Source organism: Thunnus maccoyii, chromosome 12 (assembly GCF_910596095.1).
Source record: "Thunnus maccoyii chromosome 12, fThuMac1.1, whole genome shotgun sequence".
Lineage (NCBI taxonomy): Eukaryota > Metazoa > Chordata > Actinopteri > Scombriformes > Scombridae > Thunnus > Thunnus maccoyii.
In genome coordinates this window covers 21,596,958-21,623,558 of record NC_056544.1, presented here as the reverse complement: position 1 = coordinate 21,623,558, position 26,601 = coordinate 21,596,958, and the positions used below count along the sequence as shown (strand labels likewise).

At 38.9% G+C, this 26,601-nt stretch overlaps 1 protein-coding gene across 4 annotated transcripts; it reads right to left on the bottom strand.

Annotated features, from left to right (window-relative positions):
• Positions 1-7,803: 7,803 nt before the first annotated feature.
• ranbp3b (RAN binding protein 3b) lies at positions 7,804-25,783 on the bottom strand. 4 transcript variants are annotated; one of them, XM_042428920.1, is made up of 17 exons: positions 25,608-25,781; positions 23,661-23,716; positions 23,241-23,277; positions 23,065-23,142; positions 22,885-22,956; positions 19,232-19,297; positions 18,925-19,017; positions 18,637-18,746; positions 18,123-18,239; positions 17,593-17,693; positions 17,398-17,473; positions 17,195-17,291; positions 15,421-15,545; positions 15,211-15,331; positions 14,580-14,722; positions 9,202-9,397; positions 7,804-9,035 (listed from the first exon to the last, which is right to left on the bottom strand). In XM_042428920.1, exons 1-17 carry the CDS (start codon positions 25,627-25,629, stop codon positions 8,989-8,991), a joined length of 1,557 nt encoding a protein of 518 aa, XP_042284854.1. In that variant the 5' UTR covers positions 25,630-25,781; the 3' UTR covers positions 7,804-8,988. The 4 variants fall into 4 exon arrangements, with proteins under 4 accessions (XP_042284854.1, XP_042284855.1, XP_042284856.1 ...); XM_042428921.1 differs by having other exon boundaries at positions 23,661-23,674; XM_042428922.1 differs by lacking the exon at positions 18,123-18,239 and having other exon boundaries at positions 25,608-25,783.
• Between the last annotated feature and the right edge of the window lie 818 nt (positions 25,784-26,601).

Sequence of the window (26,601 nt, the reverse complement as noted above, 5' to 3'; positions counted from 1 at the left end):
GTATATAAATAACAGAAAACCACAAAAAGCATAATAGGTCCCCTTTAACTGTCTGTCTCTGCTTTATATTCCTGGGCAAAGTGTTCAAAGCACTTTCAGGGCTGGAATCTCTTTTGAACTGTTGAATTTTCAACTTTGATTTATCTGACATTCATAAATTAAACCAGCAGTATTATGTACAACTATTGATTAGGTATTTAGAGATACAGTTTTTCACATGACAGCTCCCCCTTGTGGAATAACACAAGAATGACAATTGAGACAAAAATATTTAACCTAACTGGGGTTACTATAGGCCATATTCAAATGTAATGGATCAATATGATGGTCAAAAATACTGTAAATTTAATTGAAAATTATTTAACATTGAATGAATCATCACATAAATATAATTATTATTAGTAAATGGATGATAAAAATAATGACATTTGTATTATTTATATCACATCTCTGATGCTTTTCTAGACAAACCGGCAATGGAAGACATATCCAGATCTTTTACTTCAGTAAAAGCAGCATTGCCACAGTGTAATACTCACTTTTCAAAATGTTGCTTAAGTAAGAGTACAGAATTACAGAAGATTACCAGAAGTATCAAACATTTGCACAATAGCAGAATGTTGCAGCTAGTCCAGTTGGAGTGAATTCATACTGTTGAATGGCTTAATGTACAGTATGTATCAAATTTTAAAGTATTTTACATACAGTTTATATGTAAAATATGAATCTGTAACTACTAAAGATAACTACATTGCAAAGACAGTGGTAAAATATAAACAATATTTGGCTCTGAAATGTAGTGAAAGTAGCATAAAGTAGAAGTACTAAAGTAAAAATACTCGAGAAAGGTTTTTCCAGATGTCATAAGGAGAGTGGTATAACTTTTGCTATTTGTTACAAGGCCACATTATTGGAGGGAGTATTCATATTATAGGTGTGTCTTACTTTATACCCTTTATATCCTTCTGCCCTGTACATGTATTTTGAGTGTTAGATATAATCAAGAGCAGCTGCCAAATGGACCTCGAGGTGAGATTGTTTAGCCAACCGCTGTTTAAAATGTCGAGAGACAATCTCAACTTTTCAGCCAACATGGACAAGAAGTCCTTAAAGGACGGGTTTACAATTTTTCAAGTCTGTCTTAAAGCAACAGTCAGGAGCATTGAAACATGTTTTTCTTGCTGTAATCATTCCTCCTTTTCAAACTGACAATTACAAGATCCCTTCATAATGCACTTACAATGTAAGTGATGGGGCCAAAATCCACAAACCTCCTTCTGATCAGAGATCAGCTTATCTGAAGGTGATATGAAGCTTCAGCTGTCCAAATGAGTCAAATCAAGTAGATATCTTTCAATGTTACAATCTTTTTAGTGCCAAAGTCCTTATTTTTGTTATTATACTTCCACTGCAGCTCAACAGGGAAACACAAAGAGGGAATCTGATGCTAAAAAGATTGTTAATGTGGCAGATATCCACATTGAGAGTGCATTTGAAGGGGATATTTTCATATCCAGAATGTAAAACCTCTTTCAGTGTTCATGTGGACAACTGACTGTTGTTTAAAGACACACTTGAAAGATAATGAACTCATCCTTTGAAGCTCTCAGAAAAATGATGTTAACATCAACAATTTCACAAAAACTGGGCAAACTCCAGAACAGCTATTTAATGGATCGTGTGGTAAGATTATTTTTTCAACTATAAGAATTGTAGTTATAGTTCAATCTGGATTCAAAGTAGAGCAGTTTGTATAACATACAGACAAACTTTTGACAAGCTTTTGATAATTCTATAAAAATGAAGACCATGCTAATGCAGCCGATAAATCATGAAATAACCCTGCTATCAAAAAGCTGTGATATTATTTGTGTTCAACACGTTACTTTGAACTTTTGCCTGACAGCAAACCCACAGATGATAAATTTCAATTATTTTCAATGTAATCTCAGCAGATAAGTAATTCCCAGGGTTTCCCAGAAAAAAAATATACAAAACAGTGTTTCCCAGTGTTTGTCGGTTAATGTCCCTGAACATTGGGACCATCCCCAGACGCTGATAACACCGTGAAACCATATTTGATTATTGAGTGATTTATTTATTTATATATCAAGTAAAGTTTGGACATTTTACTTAAATCCACGTCATGCGCTTCATTCCGGTCAGTAATCCTACTTTATTTATATGACATTTCCAAACCAGAGGAGAGTGATTCTTGTAAATACCTCATAGTAGAAACAGTTGTGTTGCAGTGATTTTTTTTTTCCCTCCCTCGAGCCCTCTTAGGAATGACTTCACTCCTTGTAAGGAAATAAATGACACAAATAAAGAATCATCAGAAGCTCTTCATGGGAGATCATATAAATGTTCCTTCTGTTTTGATTATTGTTTTTTATGTGCCACCTGCTGTTTACACAAGCTGCTCAGAGGGAAGAATATAATATGACTTTGACAGATATTTACCTCTGTTCACCATGTAAAACACTACTCCCCCGCCTGCATCAGAGCATTCCATGAATTCTCATTTTAAGTATATTCATTGCAACATTTTATCAGCTTCCTCCTGCGAACATAATCCTGTCTGACATGATTGTCCTTAAAGCATTGCCAGAAACTTCCCAAGTCGACTAGAACTGCATGACTCATTTTCAGATCTACCTTTTGTAAACATGCTTCAGTTTACAGGTGATAACAAGTCCTAAAAATGCGGCGTCTGAGGCGCAAGGTAATTTACATTTATCATTTCCTTTTAACGGTCGGTGAGATATAACATCAGAGCTCACTGTGAAGAAGAGGAATGAGTGTAGTGTTAGCAGGTGTAATTTGTTCTCCATGCATTAGGAATTCTTAAAAGGAGCTGCTTGAGTAATGACATCGTGTAAGAGGTTAATTCCTGGACTTTTTTTTTTTTTTTTCACAATGCATATTAGGTGCTTCTCATTCTGACATCATGACATGTATAGGCTTGAAAGTTGTCCAAGTCTACTGAAATTCAGGAGCTGCTGCAACTGAGAGGTATCACTTTACTACAGCTTCCACCTGGTGTGAAGTAATGCATTTCTACTAGGCGTCATTTGCATTCAGTTGGCTGAAAAACACAGTCCGAGCATTCATTTGATGAAAGAACCATGCAAATTAATTCAGCACAGAAACAGAAGATGAAACAAATTTAAGCAACTACTTCAAAGCACATTCTTTTTTACTTTTCCCTAATTAACATTTAACACCAGTACATCCAGATAACCAAATATACTATTACCAGTGGTTCCCAAACTGCAGGTTAAGGTCCTCCAAGAGTCCCCCCCCCCAAAAAAAATCTAAGGGGGTCACAAGACGATAAAAAAGATAAACAAGACAAAGAGTCCATGCTGGCAGCTCTGCAAGGCTGAACACAGCCGTGTTTTGAGCTAAATGCTAACGTCAGTATGTATGTACAGTACCAGTCAAAAGTCACTTTCTCATTCAAGTGAATGGGAAGATGTGTATATGTATGTGTATAATTTGAGACAATCTGTCTAATAGTTGTCAAGATATTTCACTAAAAACCCAAAATGTCAGAGGGCTTTGTCCTATGTTACAAAATATTATGTTTATTTTTGATTTTTCTTGTGAAATTCACTGTGAGGAAAAAAATCACACTGAAGCCATAATCTGTGACGAAATGTTTGATACATTCCCTCTAATACACTGTTTTTTTCTTTTGATAAAATGTTGGGAACCACTGCATAAATATTTACTATAAAACACTGCTTATCCCTCAGTTTTTCCGACAACACATGCCAAATATAGTGCTTACTATGATTAGGCTATTATTCCTATACGAACTTGATTACTTAAGCATAATATACTATAAAAAAGAAAGGCATGATTCAGAAAAACAGTTGTGTTACTATGCAACACGCTTTTTGCTGCACAGGTAAGACCACCTTTGAATATTCTACTAATTCCACATGTTCCAGGGGAGCAGTGTTTGTTTATTTTAGTGCTGCGTTCCTTGCGTAACAACTTTTTGAGGAGAGAAAGGCCCTAAGCCTCATGAATCAACAAAGAGTACAAGAGGAGAGGAGTGGAGTGTCTTTAACTGCACGGATAACTTCATTTTATGAAGACAAAAACAAACATACAAAAGAAACATTAATTAATGCACTTTAACCCATCTTATCTGCCTGGGTTTCAGTACAAATTTTGCTGATCACCTTTGACCAACTATTCAGCACAGACGCAGCCTGCAGTATATCAAGAAGCCTTTAAAAAGCTGGATGGATACAAGAGTACAAAAAAAGTAACAAAAATCAACAAACAAGGCTGATAATCTTAGTAGTTTCTGGACTTAATCTTTATCATACATAGAGCTGAAAAATCGGTTGATTAATTGATTAACAGAACATTGCAACTACTTTGACAACTGGTTAGTCATTTAAATCACCTTAAGGCAAAAATGCCAAAAAAAAAAAAAAAAAAAAAACTTGTACAAGCTACATAAATGTGACTATTTTGTGCTTTTCTGTGTGTCTGTGTTTGCGTTTTCAACAGCTGACAAAGTCAGATAAAGCAATCTGAATATGTCACCTTGAGCTCTCGGAAAGTGTGATGGACATTTTTCTAAATTTTGTGACATTTCAAGGTGCTTTCAGACAGATAGGCTGCTGCTACAATCCCATCATGTAGCTAAATAGAGCGGAAATGGTTATTAACATGACACGATAATTATGGTGAACTATCATGAGCATTGTGTATTGTCCTTGTATAGATATAGTTAGGCTATATAGTAGTCAGCGGTGGAAGAAGTACTCAGATCCTTTACTTAAGTAAAAGTACCAATACAGCAATGTAAAAATACTCCATTACATATATTATTATAAAAGTCCTGCATGAAAAAAATAGTATTAGCAGCAAGATGTAATTAAAGTATTAAAGTAAAAGTACTCATTTCATCCCTCTAACTGTTATATTATTATATATGACATCATTAGATTATTAATAGTGATGCATCAGTGTGTAAGCAGCATGTTACTGTTTGAACTACTTTATATACAGTTAACTAGTTTAGTCCAGTGGTTCCCAACCTAGGGGTCGGGCCCCTCCAAAGGGTCACCAGATAAATCTGAGGGGTCGTGAGGTGATTAATGGGAGATGAAAGAAGAAAAAACAAATCTGTTTAAGTTTTTGGACTTTTTCTCTAATCTTTGATTTTTGGCAAAATATCGGATCATTTGAACATTTACTTGAATGAAACCATGTGAGAAGTTTAGAGGGAAAAATCACTATTTGGTGGAGCTGTTAACAACTCATAAACATCTGAAATGTGGCCCCGACTACACACTGCTTTATGTAAGATGTCAAAAGTCAAAAATGTTCCATCTTTAACAATGTGTTGTATTTTAAAAGCCTGTTATATTATCCATTGTGTCAAATTTTCACCTGGAAAGTAACTAAAGCTGTCAAATAAATGTAGTAGAGTAGAAAGTACAATATTTCCCTCTGAAATTTAGTAGAGTGGAAGTTTAAAGTAGCACAAAATGGAAATACTCAAGTAAAGTACAACTTGGCCTACTTCAAAGCTGTACTTAAGTACAGTACTTGAGTAAATGTACTTAATTACTTTCCATCACTGATAGTAGTAATGTTGTTTGTTTGCTGTGGGTGAAGAGGGAACTCACATACCTCTAAAATCAGCTAATGTATAATTACCACACTGCCAGTGCGGTTTCTGTGGTTGCCATGGTCACACAATGAGCCGTGAAAGCAAGTTGATGAAACTGAACAGCAGTGTTTCGCTAGAGCAGCAGCCGCCTCTCTGTTCTCGCCACTGCGGCAGGGCGGAACTGTGTATGACCATGGCAACCACAAAAACTGCAGCGCCACCCAGGAGCTGATTTTTACTGCCGGTCTCTTGAGCTTCTGGCCTAAACCTCTTTGCCAGTAAAGAGTAAATAGTCGTGGAACAATCAGCTTCAAAGTTTAATTTACACGACTTGGCAACTGAACGACATTAATGAAACCTGCTGTGGTGAAGGTTATATCTGATGTAGCCAGGAGCTTATCGTATGAGAGACGAAACAATTAATAATTAAAGGACCAGTGTGTAAGATTTAGGGGGATCACCTGGAAGAAATGGAGTATAATATTTATAAATAAGTTTTAATTAGTGTATAATCCCATGAAAATAAGAATCATTGTGTTTTCATTTCCTTAGAATGAGCCCTTTATATCTACACAGGGAGCGGGTCCTCTTCCACGGAGCCCACCATGTTGCTTCTACAGTAGCCCAGAACAGACAAACCAAACACTGGCTCTAGAGGGGGCCTTCTGCGTTTTTCACGGCCACCGTAGGTTCTCCTACATCCTTTAAAGGGGAGGTTGAGTAAGTGTTATTCAGTTGGTTGCAATCTGCAACCTCGTTAGATGCCACTAAATCCTACACACTAGTCCTTTAACAGCTGTAGATTTAAAGGTATTGGATCCTTTGTTAGCTTTTATTATAGCTGGGCAAAAAATCAATATATCTCTTCAAAATACTTAAGGCGCTGCCAACATGATAACGGCTGCAGGCAACTTTTACAGCAAAAACGACTAGATTGTAATTGTCAATGAAATAAACTGAAGTGTCTGACGTTGACCTGAAGTCTACATGTGAGCAGTAAAATACCAGAAAAACTGGACTTACATTATAAACCCATAAGATGTAACCCATTACATCCTGTTTATCATTGAGAGAAAGATCCCGCTCCTGTACAACCATTGTGTCACCTGCAGTAAACTGTCAACTCACCCACATGGTTTGTAAATATCAAGAAAGTAAAGAGGAAGAAAAAGCAGCCGGATGGAACAGGTTGGTACATGTGGGAGACTTTTTTTACAAAGAGCCAGGATGTAACAGAGATGTCACATTTAAGAAAAAGCTTTTTCCCACAGTGACAGACAACAGGGCATCAGGTCACACTTTCTATTCATGTAGCCTACTCATGTGCCAAGTCTTAAAAGAAAAAATGATGTAACATATCAGATGAAATTCCTTGAGTTATGCTCTCCTTGTGTCTGTGCTGGTTCAGACACTCTAAACTCCTTTTAAATGTGAGTGATTGTCACTTTTAAGCCCGTCACAGATCATCATCCTCATGCCTTCTGCCCAGTGCATCCTAGGAAAAAAAAAGAAAAAAAAAAAAAAGGAGGAAGTAACACTGCAAGAGCATGACAGCATACAAATGAGTAAACAGAATTAGTTGGTGGAGAAACTGTGTTCCAAACTGTAAATTATGCAGAGATATATATTTTATTCTGTCCAGACATCTAAGGTCAGAATTTGTCTGTGACTTTCAAACAGGAGACGATGTGAAAAAAACTGCTTTTCTACTGAGGTGCCACAGAAAGGCAGATAAAGGGGGAAGAGGTTTGGGAGCGGCTGCAGTTATGTTCTTAGTTTAGATGTATATTATTGTGTCGGGCTGTATGACAGGTACATGCATCAAATATTAATGCCCTTGTGCCTGATGAATACAGTATATAAGCAAGTTTTGGTCTGATTCCTGCTCACTGCAGTCAGCGCACAGCATACATCAACCTGTAGGCCAGAACCAACACATGAATACAAAACGAATAGACCACTCTCACTGATATCCAAGGTCGCAATCCCCCCCCCTCTCTCTGTGGCTGCTGTTACTCGTTATTGTACCGTTTTCAAGGAGTACATTTACTAAAGACAATGTTTCAGTACACCATACCTTATTGATATCTTTTAAGATGGATTTACGTTTGGATTTTGCTCAGAAACTCTGATTTTTTAGAAGGAAAATTATCGCAGAGGTCAGTCCAAAATGGTTTATTTTGTAAAGGGGGCAGTTGAAGGAGATGAGAAAACATGGTGCGCTACTAAATGATATATTCAAATGTACATGACATTCAAAGGGTATTACAGTTATCACTCAAATTTTCCACACATGAAGTAAGCCTTCATTCCAACATGTTTACCAAATGTAAATGAATAAAAAGTTTGTACATTTTCCAAAATAAAAATATGTATCAACACAATAAACCCTCGGGATGCTGGAAAAAAAAAAACAAACAAAAAAAAACAGTTGCATGCAGAATGTAGGCTGATGAGTTAATTTTCTTGACTTGAAAAAAAGGTCATTAAAAAAACCACAAGGGTGAATGACTAACACATATTATTAATTTTGAGACAAATTTGAGGTGAATCCTTCTGCCCTTTTGTCCTCACATCATTAACTCACATTAGCAGAAGCTGCATTGTTTCAGTCTTTTATTCACTATAATATAGGTCAATAGGAAATATAAGAAACTGCTATTAATGACAACTTGAGTGGTCTTGGCTAGCCATTACAAACAGCACATATGTGTTGAGATGCCTCATGAAAAATGACGGCCAAAAATAAATTACATTTGCCAAAACCTAACGCACAGACGGGTTGGGATGGGTTGGGGGTTGGGGGGTTGGGGGGTTTGGAGGGTAGAAGGGTTGGACTCGACGTAGGACTCGAACTGGATGACTAGTCAAATACACTGTGAATGAAGCTCCTCTGGATGTGTGGCGTCCAGAGGTACGGCTGTAGAGTGAGTAAAAAGGTCCCAAAGTAGAAACTGCAGTCTTAACATGTGCCATACTTTAAAATGTAGAGGAAAACACCCTTACACTCATCAATATGATGAGCAGAAAAGTCCCAAACCAAAGCTTTGAAGTCTTTATTTTTGCTATCGGGGAGAGGAAAAAATACTCGAAAACAAAAATAAAACACAAAACAGGAGAGGGAGGGAAGAAACGACTCCAGATATTACGCTGAATGCAGAGAAGATGAACTGCACGAGTTGGGTGAGACACTCCGGCACAGGGGGTTATTTCCTGGAGCTAGACTTCTAATATCCAAAAGTACTGGTCTGGAGGACCATGTTTGGTCAAGGGGTGTCCATGGAGATGCCTACAGCAAAATGCCTCAACAGCAGCATCTTAGCAGGCTGTCCGAGAGTGTGACGCTATGTGCTTCCTGCCGCTGCCTGGCCCTCTCCTCCCTCTGAATTACCTGCAGGAAGAGAGTGGCAGCAGGTTGACCAAGGTGGTACCACAAACACTCCAAATCATGACATTCATTTCATTTAAAAGCAAGAAATCCCAAAAATGTTGCAACACGCGTTCAAATGTCAACAACACATTTTTTTTTTTTTTTTTTTTTTTTTAAATTCACTGACTTGTAGCAGGAGTGGAGGCTGAAGCGGAGGCAGAGGCATTGTCTTCCTCGTCGCTGTCCTCTTCGTTGGACTGCGGTACCTCGGCCTCAGGGATGGTTGTTGCTGGGGTCTCGGGCTCCTGCTCTGCCCTGCTCTTTAGGGCTAAGATACGGTGATGTAACGCTGCAGCCAGTTGACCTATGTCCTTAGAGCTACCCTGAGGGAGAGAGAGAGACGTGGCAGAGACAGCTTAACCACAATGAACAAATTAACACTTTCACATTACCCTGATCACATCATTATGTGATCAGAGCAGTCGAGATCATTTTACAGCACTTTTCCAGGACGTTTTTTAGTGATGATCCGGCTGGTATGACAGTCAGTGATCGCGCCATACACGAATATGTTCCTCTCTGTGGAAGTCTGATTTAAAAGTCAAATATCATCTCTTACATGCTTGACAAATTGATCACAGAATAATGCAAACACACCTGCAGATGTACAGCACTTCACTTTATTAGTCTAACCAAGTTACAACAACGGTTTGGTTGTCTTTTCTCTCTTACTTTTTTCTCCCGTCTTTCTCTGAATAATAAAAATTAGTAAAAAAATAAAGAGCCAGCAAAGGTGTCTGGCGCCTGCCTTACTCAATACATAAACAAATAATCAGTAAGATCAGTGCATAGCGCAACATAAATTGGCCTAAATATAACTTAATAACATCCAAATGTTCATTTAAGTAACTCAAAATATACCAGCTGTATCATGGATATTCATTCTGCAAAGTAGTCAATACAAAACAAAGCAAATGTCACATTCAAATAAAATTGTTCCTCATTGAGTTTAGTGTAGTCTCTCAACACTCTACTGTGTTTTCCCAGACTTTTTGCTAGTGCTGCCAGTTCTTCCCTCCTCTAACACTTCAGTGATAGGCATTTGATCTTGACAGTAATGTGAAGTCATGTTTTTTTCCTCTGCCCTGACTGCCATTTCATCTGCCTCCTTCTGCCTCAATGCTTAGCATTATTCTTTGCTGTTTTGTTTTGACATTTGCCACTTCAAGGTGGATGTCCTTTCTTTTGTTCTCATTAGCGGTTTGGTCCTTTTTCTTCTTTCTTCTTCTTCATCTTGCAGGTACTGCACATACCTCATCCTTGCTCCTTTGCAGTGTTGAATAAGGTCTTTGGGCAGGGCTTCATCTATTGCATGCCCAGCCACTGCATCCTTGACCAAGTGCAATGCTACTAAAGACCTCTCCTTCAGGTTTTTTTATGAGCATATCCTTGTTGACAGAGTATGCTCTTTCTACTGCAGCTTGTCCATGAGACAGTGTGAGGGGACATTTCCTTTGGTCCCACAGTGCTGCATACTCTGCTCTGCCACTGACAAATCTTCCAAAAGATTTATTTTGTGGTTATGGTTTGCATTGACATGTAATGAGAATGCTTTATACTGAGCAAGAACTTTGTCACACTCAGAGGCAGTGTACCATCTCGCATTGAGGACAACCTGTAGGAGTTTCTCAAATACTGCTGTTGCACTTTCGGCTTCTGTTACCATGGTCACAGGGTCAAGGGAGCTCATGTGCTGCGCTGTCGGATAGATAAGAGGACTTCCCTCCATGATTTTCTTGCAGGTCACAGCAAAGTGTTTCTTGGACACCTGTATATTCACTGGATTTTCCTGGAGCTTTTCAGATGCCATCAAAAAAGCTTCAAATCCCATATCCAGCTGTTTGAGTGGCACATGGATTACTTTGTCTTGTGGGTCCAGTTTCAGCAGTTGTACAGGTGTCTATCTTCATTTCTTTCCTTTTGATAAAGCGTGACATCAAGGCTCTCAGGGTGGACTGAAGCTTCTTTGCTAAAAAAGGTATCATTGGGGCATCGGTCTGGAATGTCTCCAAAAAAGGCTTCTCTCCATTTTGAAAGCTTCTACGCACAACAAGCAAAGCAAAACTTCCCAGATTGATAATCTCTGGCACATCTGGGTCCACTTAGCTCTTGTCCACTTGGAATATGCTCAGGAACTTCCAGTTGAGGGCCATCTATTGAAACCTGCACAAGCTTATTAGGATTAAGTGGTGACTCTTATTTTCTCCAAATGCTTCTCTAATTGAGTGTGTCCCATAAACTCTGAATCAAAATAACACACAGCTACCTTCCCTTCACGTTCACTCCAGTACCACACAGCATCCATCTGTTCTTTCTGTGTCACTTTATTTAGGCATTCATCAAAAGACACTACATAGCACTGTGCTTTTCTTATGTCTTTGATCAGCTGCTCTTTGATATATGGACACAAGCCAAAACATGCAAGGTAAGCCGATTTTGTTGCACCACATGAAAACCGCAGGGATTAAAGCAAGAAAAGATTTGTGAGCCTGAAAAGTTGTCCAGGAAGAAATGTGTACAAAGTATTAAATTAAGTATTATATTAATTTAGAATCGCTCTATGCCTGATATCAGGCATGGTGCCTGAGAACTTTAAGCCCTGAGACTGTTTGGCAATCTCACTTGTCCTGGAACGAACATCTGACCAACAATGACTGACATATCAGAGCTGGAGTTGAATGACTGGTGTGAAATGACCGTCTTGATTACCCAGCAAATCTCTGCTTCAAGCACAGCTTGGCCGGAAAGCCGAGCTGCCTTGTGCTCTTGAGCTTTTTCCATGTTCACTTGTACTGGACACTTGTAGCGCTGTGCTTCCGTGACGGCCACTTTCCTTACGTACAGTGGCTCCTTGGTTTGCTGGACAGCTTCTTCCCTCTCCTGTGTCTTTTGAAGGTGTCACCCTAATGAAATGTTTTATTCTTCTCTGATTGTTTAATTGTCCAGCAACTTTGACACAGTGCTGAATGACTTTGAAAAATATCTAATTATTTTGACAGATATTGCAATTGCGGTATGATTTGCGATATTAGAGGGAATGATAATTTTTACATCATTATTCTCATTTTCATTGAAAAAGATTAAAATGATTATGGTGTGATTTTTATGGGGATCTGTACCTGTGCGTAGAATATGATGTGTAAGCCAGGACATCTCTGCAGCACGACAACATTTAATTCAAAAATGGTATTTTGACAAACATTGTGCCTCCTGCAGTTTCAAAACTGCAGTAGGCCATATCGCAGTTTCGATAAAATTTTAATTAATTGTTCAGCCCTACTTTGAAATGGCCTTGCCCTCGTGCATTACTCTTGAGTGCTGAGATTCCCACATTAACAACATCAAAAGACTTCTCGCAAAACTTGCAATATTCCCCATGCACATCTCCTGCCACCTCCCCTAGGGGGTCCCTAAACTGGGGGTCTTCTTTCTGCCCGTTCTTGAACTTGCACTGTCCTCCTGACATTCTGTCACTACTGTAATTAGAGGACAAGTGTTACAGAAACATTTCAGTATACGGGCATAACCTTTAGATGTTTTAATGTCACTACTTTTTACTACTATCTCCTCTTACTGTTGTTTTTTATTTCTTGCCTTGTTGTAATTCTCTGAAAACTGAGAAACATCCCCTGTACATCCCCCACACCACTCTTAAGGGGGAATTTTACAACAAACAAGAGTGCAATGCGTGTGTCCCGTCCAATCAGACTGACTGACTATGCTGACGGTGTCTTTAAGGCAAGTACATGGCCATTTAGCAAAGCAAGCAGCTGTTACATCTCTTTACTGAGGCTTATTATCATTTACCAATCATCGAGTCTACATATATCGTACCAGTGTGCAAGGATCACAACACAAACGGCGCACTGGAGTCAGTTATGTTGATCACACAGTGCTGGCCGGCATACAGTCAAAGCACCTCTGATTCTGCTGTCTCCATTTGAGCTTGGTGTTGGAAACAAGTGGAGATGAAGGGGCGAAAAACTGCAACCAAATGCTGTTTCTTTTATCGTTTTGGATGATGATGAAGATCGGATTATGCTCAAGTTGGATGCAGTCGCAAGTTACAGGTTACGTTAACTTAAAACAGTCGCTGTTCTGTATTCAAAGTTAAAAGTCTGATATAATATTCTGTCAGAAAACAGTCAGGTTTACCAAAGCACCACTAAGTTTGTTGAAGTGCAGTTTTCAGTGTGTCTCTTTTCTTTCTGACCATCCTCACTAGTCATCGGTCGATGGTGCTGCCGTCTGTCCAGTTGCAGCGCCTCTCTTTTAGGCTGCTGCTGTGATGTAGCTTCTGTGGTGGCTGCTTCCTCCTTGACACTCTGTTTTGTTTGATTCTGAAGCACTGTATTCGGCCTCATAGGTAGTAATAGTGCTGCCATATCTCTGCTCTGACATTATATAGTAAAGCTAGTTGTTTGTGTTAGGAATCACAGAGAAACTCAGCAGCTAAAGTTTGTATCAGGTTGCGGCTGTAACGTCGCTGCGGTGGTCACTTTCTCCTCCACAGCCTGCTGTGTCTGACTCCACAACGCAATATTCAGCCTCATATCATGAAACTAGTTTTCCTAGTATGATAGATTAGTGTCTTCTTTTCCCTATCGTGAGGATAACAGACAGTGTGTGTGTGTTTTGGAAGACCCACATTTTACTGTCTTTGAAGGCACCACTACCGATATCGCCTGTAGTTCTTCCTTGACACCAACGACATCACTGTATGTGTGAAATGACGGCGCTGGCGTCGAAAGAACAGTAGATTTTGCAGCTGAGACACAGAGGACATTGATAACAACTGTTGTTGTTTTTCACACTATATCCCTAATTTGAATGGCCAGAGATAAGGCTGAAAATGCAAAGTGGCCCTCTAATCTATATACCTAATAAAAACTACCATAGTTACCAGCCAGCAGTGACTAATATTTAGATTTGAAGGATAATGAAACATTTAAGTTGTAATGGCATCCAACCTGCATGTGCCACCATGTGACATGACTTGGGGTTGTGTTCACAGCATTTCCGAAACATAACCGAGAGCAGCCTCTTCAAAATACTCTTTTCCATAAACTACCATTGAAGGTTAATATGATCCTGATCATAACTTAACCCTTTCAAATGGCAATATTATCCGTTTTAGGGGAGCTCTGATAGATCCTGTAGCCTAGTAGTTTATTCTCAACTAAAGGGAAAATAGGAAAATGTTGAAATAATATTCTAGGACAAGATTTTCCAGGACATTTGACGTTTTCTCTCATTTTCCATGTGTTTTCCATGACTGGAAAATTGTTCAATTGTTTTCCAGGATGTGTGGAAACCCTGTGCTGTTACTGTGCACCATCAACAGCAAATTAAATCAGGAGTAGATTTGAAAACAAAGATGCTTTTTACTAAAATATGATATAATAAACAGGACAAATTGGACATAAAGCCTTGATTCTCTCTGCAGTCCAGGTAAATAAAAGGTATAAGCTGCTAATTTACAGTATAGTGTTTTGTAATACGTACCGATATTAGGAAGACCTTGACCCCCTGGTCCTCTGTGTCCATGGCAGTGATTCGTACACTCTTCTCGCTGGCCTTGTCCACCTGCATCTGGGGCCAAAGCTTAGTGTTGAGGATCAACCGGAGGCTGCCCTGGGTCCTCATCACTGAAAGGGTTTAAACATAAACACACAGCAATGAACTACAGGCCAAAGAAACTGCTTGAATTATTGCTATTCTACCCGACTCTGATCTCAGTCTTGTTAGTTCACATCAGAGAAAATAGAATGGTTAATTAAAATATTAGTGATAACTAGACACCATCATGCAGCATATTTAACTGCTGTAATGTCTAGTCCACAGAAGTGTGTAGAGTGGGAATGGGCTCCCCCTTGTGTTCAAAGTCAGATACTGCAATAATGATGGTGATGAAATCCAACACTACGAACCATTTGTATTTTTTACTGAGATAAATGTCATCTCTTATCATTTGGCACAAACATTCAAACCACAAACAAAACAGCATTCACAAGTAATTCTTCAATTTTTCTGTCACATACACTGATTCAAACACGGAAAACCAAAGCTGTGCACACAACAGTAAGTTGTTTATTTTCTGAGTTCATTCCGAAGAGATTTCTGCAGGTGTGTTTACCTAGACGGGACTGTAGCGTGCCATCATCTGTCGATGCCATGTCGTTGAGCCTCAGCAAACCTCGACCTCTCTCTATCCAAGACTGAGCAGTCTTCTCAAAAACATATAACTTGCACTGCATCTGAAGTAAAAGAGTGAAAAAAAGGACTGCATTGCTTTCTGCCACATTTATTTACTTCATGTCTTGAATCCAGTGAGCCCACCACCTACCTGTAAAACATTGCTTTCCGACTCCTCTCCAGTTTTGACGTCGACTTTCTCTAAGATGCACTTCTTGGCTGTGGCTTTGGTGTACGCTGCTGCAGACTCCTCCAAAGACTCCGACACACTGTTCACTGGAAAGATAATACACAGCGGTGAGAAATCAGCACCTAGCTGGAGTTTGATCAACAATTTGTGTGCACAAGCGTTAAGTCTGCTCCCACTCCTAAAACATTTTTGTGAGACATGATGGACCCAGGGTGGCACTTTGCCTCATACACAAACTCTTTAAAGGCTGCTGTGGATCCTTTATATCATATTGATGAACAACAGCTTTGAATTGCTGAATTTTTTTCCTTTGTCCTTGGGTAAAGTGGACAGTAACAAAAACATGCTGTCAAACCCCATGAATGTGCATACAGTATCTCACTAGGTCACACAGCCTTTTATGATGTTGTGTTTAACCCACAAAATAACTCACTACTGTCAGTTGTGTTAACACATTGACCACAGCTGTAAAGTAGGAGTTCGTGTTTGTATAAATATGAAACCGAATAAATGAAATATATAAAAAAAAACAGTTTGTTGTAAAAACATTCGTCTAACCAAGCAATAGAATAAGCAAGTCTTAAAAGGGAAAATTCACTGCTGTGAATGATAATTTCTTAAAACTAGGTCACCTATGTGGTAGAAGTGTGCAATTACTTTTGAAATTGGTGCCCTATGACAAGAGAAAACCGAGAAAAAGGCTGTAGATCCCCCATATCGCTCTGAAGGGGGAATCCTACAACAACCAGAGTGGACTGCGTGCGGTCCATTCCAATCAGCTACCGATGATGGTGTGTTTATGGAACGCAGGGGGAGAGTACATTTCCCAGCAGAGCAGCCGGTTAGCAGACTCAAAGTATTATATCTCTTTACAGAGGCTTATTTTCGTTTACAAAACATTTTTCTTCATTGAGTGTGGATATATTGTAGCGGTGTGCAAGGATCATGGGGTCAGTCTTGTGGCTCATGGCAAACTTACTAGAGTTGCACACAAGCCAGAATAATGCCAGAGCTGCCGGTTGGCCGTCAAAAAACCTCAGCGCCTGCTGTCTTCATTCAACTTAGTTTGGGAAACAATCATGGACGAAAGGATGAAAACTGCAAGCAAACACTGTTTCTTTTGCCTGTTTTGGACGACGAGGAACCGGGACCGAATTGTGCTCCTACTGAATGCAGCCGCATCTTTTCCAAGTTATCTGAATAATTTCACTTACAACTTCGTGCAGATGTGAAAAATTCTCTGTTGGTACCTTATTTCTACAGTTACTTCTATTACTGACTAACTGTCACTATTACTGTTACTGACTAAAAGAAGAAAAGGGCAGTTCGATACCCTCTTGTATGGCATAATGTATGGATGTAACCAAAATTTTGTGTTGGGAGAAAAAACAAAAAAGATATTACTTGTAGGCTGTCATAGTTCCAGAAAAACTATGAAACAAATAAATATGCATCTCAAATTACAGATGTATATTTTACTATTACATCTCTTTAAGATGGCTGATCAAACACTAGCTCCCAATTAATTTTGATGCTAATGCTGAAAGACTTCACATAAGTTGGAAATCTTTCAGAGACGACTGCACCGTTACATTTCTGTTGAATTGCTTTTTTTTTTGACTGTTCCAGGTCTTTCTGTAGCCAAGAAATGTTCTTTGTGTCTCTTACATCTATTAGTAGTCAAACCAAACAGCAAACATTTTTTGAATTAACAGGGTTGTGTTTTTTTTTTTACCCTTCTCTGGGGTGGTTTCCTGTGATGAGGGCTCTGAAGCAGGGGCAGCTGAAACCTCTTTATTTTCCTCGTTTGAGGACTCGCCCTTGGGTGGACTCTGAAAACACAACAAAGCTGATCATTGGAACTTGTTCAAAGCTCAATCATTAGGATTTTTCATGGCAGAGAGCAGACTGACTATTGAACAAGCTGTATAAACTCACCAATACTCGTTCCGACATGTTCTGCCCAAAAACAAATTTTGCCCCACTGTCTGTACTGTTTGTGGCATTTTTTGAACTGACACAGCATGAAAGGAAAAAAAAAAAAAAGATTAGTAAGTTGATCGAAGTTACTCATGAATGAAAATGAGTTGCTAAAAATACTTGAAAGAAGACACCATTTCATTCTGACATTACCTTGGGGTAGAGATGTACTGTAAGAAATAATTAGTGCCCTCTGATTGAGAGTCTGGTGGCACACCATCCTTTGACTTGTCTTCCGTACTGTTCTCCTCCAACTAGAAAAAGAAAAACAATTGTGTTAATTTTGGAATCATGCATCATCCAAGCTTAAGGAATGACCAAAACACTCTCACAAATTCACATTTAATGAAAAGCTGACTAATACGCAGCTTAGCAAGTGAGCAAGCAGCGAGTCATCATTTCAAAATTGTCTAAACATTCCTGTCACAACAGTTCCAGGCTGACCACAAAAAATATACAAAAATCATTTTGGACACCATACAAAACACCACAGAAAATGCATCTCTGAGGCTATAAAAAGCATCTCATTCTTCAGAGTGAAATCTTAGAGAAAGGTCTCAAGCCGCTCCTCTGACTGCCACTTTTAACTGTGTATATTTGGACAGTTTGTCACACATTATCACCTCAAGCTTGTCTGTTCACTGTGTGTCACAAACAGATGTAAGACGAGTAGAAAAACCCACCTTTGCTCTGTCTTTGATATTCTGACCAAACACAAAAGATATTGCTACATCTGTCTCCTTCTCTCTTCCGCCTCCATCTTTGTTACCACTTGCTCCATCTTCCTCATTTTCATGTTTCTTGAAATTGAACAAAAAAAAAAAAAAAAAAAAAAAAAAGAGAACCAGGATCAAACTTTAATCCATTTCTACTGCAGGCACACTGTTATCTATGTAGCTAACTAATGCTATGATATTATTTACACAGGTCTGTGATGAATTAATTAATTCAATGTCAAACATTTGCATAACTTTTTTTTTATGAATACAAGAGTCGATATACTTCCTCATTAAAGCAGAGGATGAAAACAACCACAACGCTGAAAATCATTAGCTCTTCTATAAATAAGTTTCACACTTGTTCACACTTTCTGAAGCCCTAAACAAAAGGGTATAGCCTTTACTGAACTGGCTGATTGCTTGCTTGCTTTTCAGTTCCCATCTGCAGATAACGGGCAGAGATTTAGCTTCTTCTTACCAGTGACTTGGCCAGGGTGGCTGAGTGCTCTGTGTTGTTCAGGAAGAGGGACTGGGTCACAGGTGCCCCATCTGATGACTTTTTCACACCGTTGGTTCCACAACTGGAATCTGAACAGACGGAAACGATAAAATCATTTTCAGTTTATTTTCCTGAAGGAAAAAAGGCTCGTGCAGCAAACACTTACAATATAAAAGTAATAAATTATCAGACAAAGATTTTAATGATGTTAGAGAATGTTTTAGAAGTATCAACTCAAGAGTGAAGGTGACTCCAAGTTTTACTCACTGGACTCTATATGTGATTTTGAGGGTGGTGCCTGGAGAACTGCAGGGCGGAGGACACTGCGTTGCTGCTCCTTAGGTTTCTGACTTGGGACGCCTGCAACAGAGACAACTTATTGGTGTGATTTCTCTGAAAGTCTCATATTTTTTTTTTTTTTTACACACAAAGAGATTTTATAGTTTCACCTGTTCAGGTCTAGATGTACCATTTCTGAATGGAGCCTTATAAAAGAGTGCAAGCTTGGGTTTTTTCCCCCATTTCAATCAAGCTAATGTGAGAAAAATATTACTTAAAGACATCAAACCCTCACCTGAACTCGGTGCCTGTCCATGTATGAGAGTGGGTGGCTTTAAACGGAATCCCACAGGTTTCTCCTCTGGTGAGATGGAGAACGGCAGAAGGCGGACATTAAAGAAACATCCAAGTTACACAGCAACTTATAAAACTTTCTTCTGTTTTTGCATCTTTCAAATCACAGGCCCCGTTACCACAGCAACCCTTTATGAGTCTCAGGAGTTGTGTACGCTCTAACTCCTGTGCAGTAATATGGCGGGCTCTAGGGCCTCCGATCTATTTCTACATCTAAGTCTCCATCTCAGTGGCTTTACTAGCCTGACATGACCTGGCACTCGTGTAACTATAAAGGAAGGACTCTGTCTGTATGTATGTCCTTCGCTTATCTCGAGAAGCGTTCATCCAATCGACTTCGCACTTGGCGTGTTAATTGCTTAGGACCCAAGGACGTGCAATGTTGAATTTGGTGCAATTTGGACATGCGACACGTTAATAAACTTTGAACAAACAAGTGTTCAGCGAGACGCTCAGCTCTGCAGCAGTGGGGTGGGGCTTCAGGGCTCTGCGACTCCATGTTATGAACACAGCCAGAGATCAGAGCTGTACAGTGAGTCAGAGAAAAGTATTTTCACATGGTGTGCTTGGACATGCAACATGTTTAATATTAATAAACTGTGAATAAAAAAGCAAACAGCAAGCCACTCAGCTCTGTGTCTGAGTGCGGAGTATACAGCTAAAACACGTTTGGACATACGAAACGTTTAATATTAATAAACTTTGAATAAACAAACGAACAGCGAGCCACTCAGCTCTGTGTCTGAGCACAGAGTATGCTCTCCAGGAGTAAGGAAAGAGCTGGGTGCTGAAGTGGAGTGGAGCATTTCCCTTAATATGGAAATGAATTTGGACTAGAGTGAGTGGATATTCCTACTCAGAATAAAATTCTATGATTTGGAAATTGCAGAGGACCTGGAAATGCTTAAATGACGTGCGTAATAGTCAAATAACGAAAAAAAATTACTGAAAATGTTGAGTGGGAGTGTTTATTAAATCTTTACGTCTCTGTATGAGTTGTTTTCACCAAAAAATATTTATGTTTCTGATTTTTTTGTAATCCATAATAATAAAACCATAAGCATGAGCACAGCCAGCGATCAGAGCTGTACAGAGAGTCAGAGAAAAGTTTTTTTCACATGGCGTGCTCTAAAAAGAGAGAAGTAGACAGCGAAAACGCAGCTTTTAATCAAGAATGGACAGACTCTTAGGCTAGTTCCCACGGGCAATTCAAAACCAGTATGTCTCACAATACTGCACAAATCTTCTGAGCAAATATACCCACTCGAGTGAAAATAAACAATCTAAGAGCCCAAAGTGATTGATCCACTTTATTTTGGGATGCACATTTTTTTCAAGAGCTCTCTGTTATGTATTTTATTTTTAAATATAGCCCTTATTATACTTGAAATGAGAAAAGATTCACTATTACAGTACTTTTATTACAAGCACAGAGCCAAAAGCACTTATAAAAACTGCATCTTCTATTCCTCAATATTTATGAGATCCTATCCATGTCTACTGAACATTAATATTAAACAAATTTCACTTTTTTTTTTTTTTTTTAAACAAACAGGGCCTATTTTCAATTTACTAACCAGGTCCTAATACTTAGGACATGGAAGTGCACTAGACACAGCTGCACCATGGAGATCTCTGGTGTGTTCATCGTTGTTTTCACTTTCCAATAAGTGCTTTATGTAATATATTTGAAATGGTTATTAATTACAGCCTTGTTTGCTCAAGTGGATGTCTCGTCCTCTCTGTAAAGCCGTGTTAACTGGTGACATCACCGCTCGCCATTTCTAAACAATGAGCTTGTTATAAGGATGGTCAAAATTATGAAAATAACACCCAAGTTGTTTATCAAAAAACACAATTATTCCATCATCGACCCACTAAATATAAAGCAAGGTAATTTTTCTGATGAGACATATTAACAAAGAACATTTACACATTAAACATAAACATTTCCACAATTGTTACAGTCCCACTGCAGTCATTATTTTAGCCAATTTAATTTTTCTCCATCTTGCTTTTATATCTGTACTGTAAAGTTCATGTGTTTTAAAGTGATTCTGTCAGTTTAAATAACTTTTTATTACTACTGACTGACTGAAATGTCTAATTTCAAATGATTATTAGCCGTTTTCCATGCCCACCTCCAGTGAAATGCACATGATGAACCTTGAAAAATATTCATAGTCACAAATGGTGAACAGCATGCCACCGACTATGATATGATAAATGTTTTATTCAGAGCTTGAGAGGACTCCGAACTGCAGCAAAGAGACCGCACAGGTACAGAACGGCGATCCAAACCTGTTCTGTTCCTTTGTGTTTAAGACGCCACAAAGCTTGACTTATTCTACAAAATTTGAGACCCACACACTAGTATAATAGTTATTCCTTTTTTTAAGAGATGTGAATGAATCACAGCAGTCCATCCGCACAAAATACAAGGGGGCTTATAATAGCTAATAAGACATTCCTCTGACATGTTCAGTGGCACCACACAAAGTGCAGCCAACTACCACCACATGACACTGTGGCATCTTACAATAATAAACCCTCTGCCTCAACCAATATCAAGCTCAAATTTGCTTTTTCCCTAATACTGGCAAGATGAATTTGGCTGGTAAACTTAGAACTTGTTTTCCAGCTAAACTTGGCAGTTCAAACAGTCATAATCCAGAACAGAACTACATTATGTACAGGCAGAGTCACGGGTCATACAAGGTCATAATGTTCCCACAATGAAGAAATCGTCCCTGATTTACTAGGGATTTTGTGAAAATACTCTAGAAACTTATATTTGATTCAATACTGACCATTATCTTCCCAAACAAATGCAATAGGCTACACCTCTCTCTGCAGGTTCTATTTGCAACACATGATAGAGACACAGACCACTAGTGCAGACAGAAAGAAACAAGAGAGGACGTCCAAATTATTTCAAAATAACCAAACCTCAACCCAAAGCTAAATACAACAAACCAGCCTGAACTGATATCTTGAGTAATCAAAGTTGACTGGGAATGCACTGATCTGGCACCGTATGCCTCTTCCGACTTCATTGTGTAAGGTTAACACCACACATAAAAGAGGAAATGTATTGTTTATTTCAACTTTACACTCATGTTCGTCAATGTGCATTCACTTATTTAAAACTGTTACTGAAAAATCCAATCATGCCTGTGGGCTTTGCATTCTGTAACAACACATTTTCCTCTATCCATTAATAACACCAGACGTCCAGAGCAGATATTTGTAGGGCTAGCTCAGAAGTAAAATTACCACATGTGATTTGACCAGAGCGGGTCACGGCGAAGGGGGTGCATTTGCAGGCAGAGGATATGCAAAACTTTGCTGACATCTTATTTCCAACTATATGACTTTATAATACAAACATCTTCAAAAATTATTTCTGATATATAGAATCTTCAGGCTAGCAAGTTATTTTTCTAACAATTTCAGTCAATTTATTGCATTTGTAGTCTTAAATTGTTGAAAGTAACTGAAGATATAAATGTTTTCGACCTTTGAGACTAACATTTTCACTGCAGTGGGCCTTTAAGAAGTGAAGAGAAACTAATGGTGATCTAGATGCCTCACCTGGCTCAGAGTCAGAGTTCCCAGTCGGAGACTGGCAGAAACTTGAGGGCATGAATACATTGTTCTTGGGAACTGCAAAGTAGCGGACAGGCATTGCACTCAGCATACAAATCAACATGTACACCACAAGCAAGAACCAAGAAAAAATAAATGCTCTGCTTAGTCACCACGTGCCCTTACCAGAATGTGGGGGTGGGAATGATGAGGTCCTCTCTCTTTTCACAGGGGGGCAATAGGTTCCCTCGTCTTTGTCTGAATCTGAAAGTGGCGACAAAATATTAATATTCCAGTTTAAATAAATCTTTTATAATGATAATATTAGCAGAGCAAGTGGCCAGTTTGGATATTAGATTTACCCTCTCCATCTTCTGCACTTGAGCCCTCCGCAGATCGCTGCAAGTGAACATAATGCTGTTAAATTCTTATTTTTCCCCAAAAGAGTGGTACTGTTGTTGTTAAGTTGTTTAAAGAAGTATTAAAAAAAAGGACACAAAAAATAACATTGGATTCCATGTTCCTGGTATTTAGTCTGGAGCTGTAACTATTAACAAAAGTGAAAGTGGTATTAACTCAACCAAGATGTGCTTGACATGAGATCAACAGATTTTGACTTGTTTAAAGTTCTAGTGATGAAATAGTTGATTTGCTTAACAATTCTTCATCAATGTGTGCTTTTCTGTGATACAGTCCAGACTGAATATCAGTATATACTCTGTATAATCATACAATATGTCTTAAGCCTTGATTAACACTTGAATAACATATGAAAAACTTACCTTCTGTGCTTTATCTTTTTGGAAAACAAACACAGGAGGCGCTATGGCAGGCTTGTCTGTTAAGAGAAGATGTAGGCTAGTCATCCCAGCACTGACTTAAGGTATACAGCAATCCAGTCTGTTTGGTTCTTTAACAAAACAGCTTAAGCTATGGCCTTCACATTCTGTGACCTAGATATTCTCTTAAAAACATGAGTACCTGGTATGACACATGGGAAGTTATGCGCATTACAAATTTTCATACATCCATAAGTAACATCCTCATAAATTCATAAACTTGCAGTGCCACTTCAAGATATCGCTGGTGAAGCGATCAGTAAAGTCTAACACAACTGTTTATAATATTTAAATGCCAGATTTAGCTAGGGTCAAAAATAAGTGTAAAAGTAGGAAGTATGAAAAGACACTGACAAAATAATTTCCATAAATGCAGAACAAGGATTAACTTTGGTCAATGTAAACCAGACAACAGAAATCAACTCTTTTAAACCAGGCTATACTACAGTAATAATGCAATGCTATTCAGAAAGAATGTACTTGTAGGATGTAGGACAAATAGGATCACACAAAGTTAACCTAAACTTCATCATCAGATACCAAAACAATATAAGAGACATTACTGTAATAACCAATGTGTCAGACAGCCATCAAACTTGCCAAACAGTAACCTAACTATTTTGTAATCTAAAAATGGGGTTTTATTCAGGTCACCACCAAAACATTTTGTTGCTACTGTTAACTATTATTACAGCCAACTAGAATAGCAATCGAGCCAGGTAATAATTTCATTCCACCTCAGGCCACTTAACGCGTTTACCTTCACACTGTAACCTCTGTAAGATGTGTAATCCTATAACGTTGGCAGACAAAGGTTTTTCTCTGTCTGGGTTGGGCCTATTACACCGAGCAGGTGTAGCATCGTTGTCGTTTTTGAGCCTTGCCGGGGTATAAACGCATGCGGTAACATCCAAATCCCTCCGACATTCACCATCTCTAACACAAACCCTCATGGCTGTTTATATATGGTTGAAACACATTTAACAGCATAAAACGTGAAAACCTTGTGTGACCTATATTTAAACGTCTAGCTTTGTATCTCTACGATTTGACTAGGCTAACGTGGTTATGAATGTATGAATTCCAGAAAACGACAGTGATATTCAACTGCAGAAATTCAGATGTTCCCGGCTTTATGTTGAGCATGCTAGCATTTACACTATCTGACCCGATCCAGCAAATAGCCGACACCACCGGTTGTTCCCTAAAGCCGACCCGTAGCTTAGCTTACTGGCTATAGTTAGCTTGCTAATGCGCTCCATCTCGCATGAGTCATCTCGCCTGTACAAGCAATAACAACAAGAGCCTCAATGAATTCTGCCATAGTTAACACATCAACATAAAGACACTGTGTTCTGAATGGGGTGAATAAAGAACATGAAGGAAGCATTGTCTCTGGGCTGACGGTTTTTTCTCTCTACGCGCCTAAATGCACGTCAAGCAATCCGGCAAACGAGCGCTAACTACATTAAACAAGAAGGAGGTCGTACTGTAAACGTTTCCTATCAATCACATTAGCTGTGTAACAAGCAGTGCTTCACTTCTAAGGCATAACAGCCTTTGGATAAACGTTATATCCACTGTAACTCATTTAGCTCACCACAAAAAGGCAAAACATCCCGACTATAAATAGCCGGGTGTTAGCGGCTGCATTTGAGGGCGTTCCGAGGCATTCCAGGTATTACCCACATCCCAACGGTTAGCAATGTTAGCCTGCTTGCTAACGCTGTGGTCTTGTAAACGCTACGGATCAATATAACTCACTTGAACCCACCATTAACATGCGGCCAAGTAGCTTCATTTCAGTTATCTAATATGCACACAACGTAAAGGCGCCGTTTATAACACCACAGTGTCTGTATTGTTTTTCTCACACTGCCACTTACTCACCTTCGTTTGCCAAGTCCGCCATTTTACTTCGACGCTCACACACCCACAACCCACCGCGCAGATAACACAAGTTGAGGCAGAAATGTTTTCATCAGTGGCAGAGAGCACATTGCCACCGTTTAATAACCCCCTAACCCTCTCCTGTGCCCGCCAGTCAGCCACACAAAACAGTGTCTGTCCGTGGCTGTCATTATGTTTTCACTGAGCACGTTTCAACCAGTTTTAACCAGGAACAGCTTTAAAGGGTAGATTCACAATTTTTTCAAGACTGTCTTAAAAACAACATTAAGGTGCCCAAATGAACACTGAAAGAGGTTTTCCTCGCCGTAATCATTCCTCCTGTTCATAGTGGGTATTAAAAGATCCCCTTCAGATGTGCTTTTAATGTAAGTGATGATGGGGGGGGCAAAATCCATAGTGTGTCCATACAGTCATTTTGTATAAAAATGCATTAATGCATTTAAAAGTTTACCTTAACTTTATATGAGGCTTCAGCAGTCTTGTCTGAGTTATATTTGCCACATATATTATTATTATTTCCCCAGCAGGGCCGTTTCTAGCTTTAGGTGGGCTGTGTGCAAATTGTAGTTTGCACCCCCCCCCCCCCCCCCCCCCCCCCCACACACACACACACACACACACACACAACCATTTCATGCACTTATGAATATACACCAAAATCTACCAAATCTGCATCATATTCCATATGCATATAACTGAGACCAAATTATACTTTTTACACATACAAAACTAAATGAATATTGGAACAGTGTCTATGTTTGTCGGGATGGATTGAAGATCAGTAAAGGACTCAATCAGGGTAGGTTCAATAGAAGATTGTACTAAAACTTTTCTTTTGTAAGAATATAAAATGATACAGCCTAAGCTGTCATTTTAACAATATCTATCTATCTATCTATCTATCTATCTATCTATCTATCTATCTATCTATCTATCTATATCTTCAGGTGCAATTTATACAGTTTCACAGTAG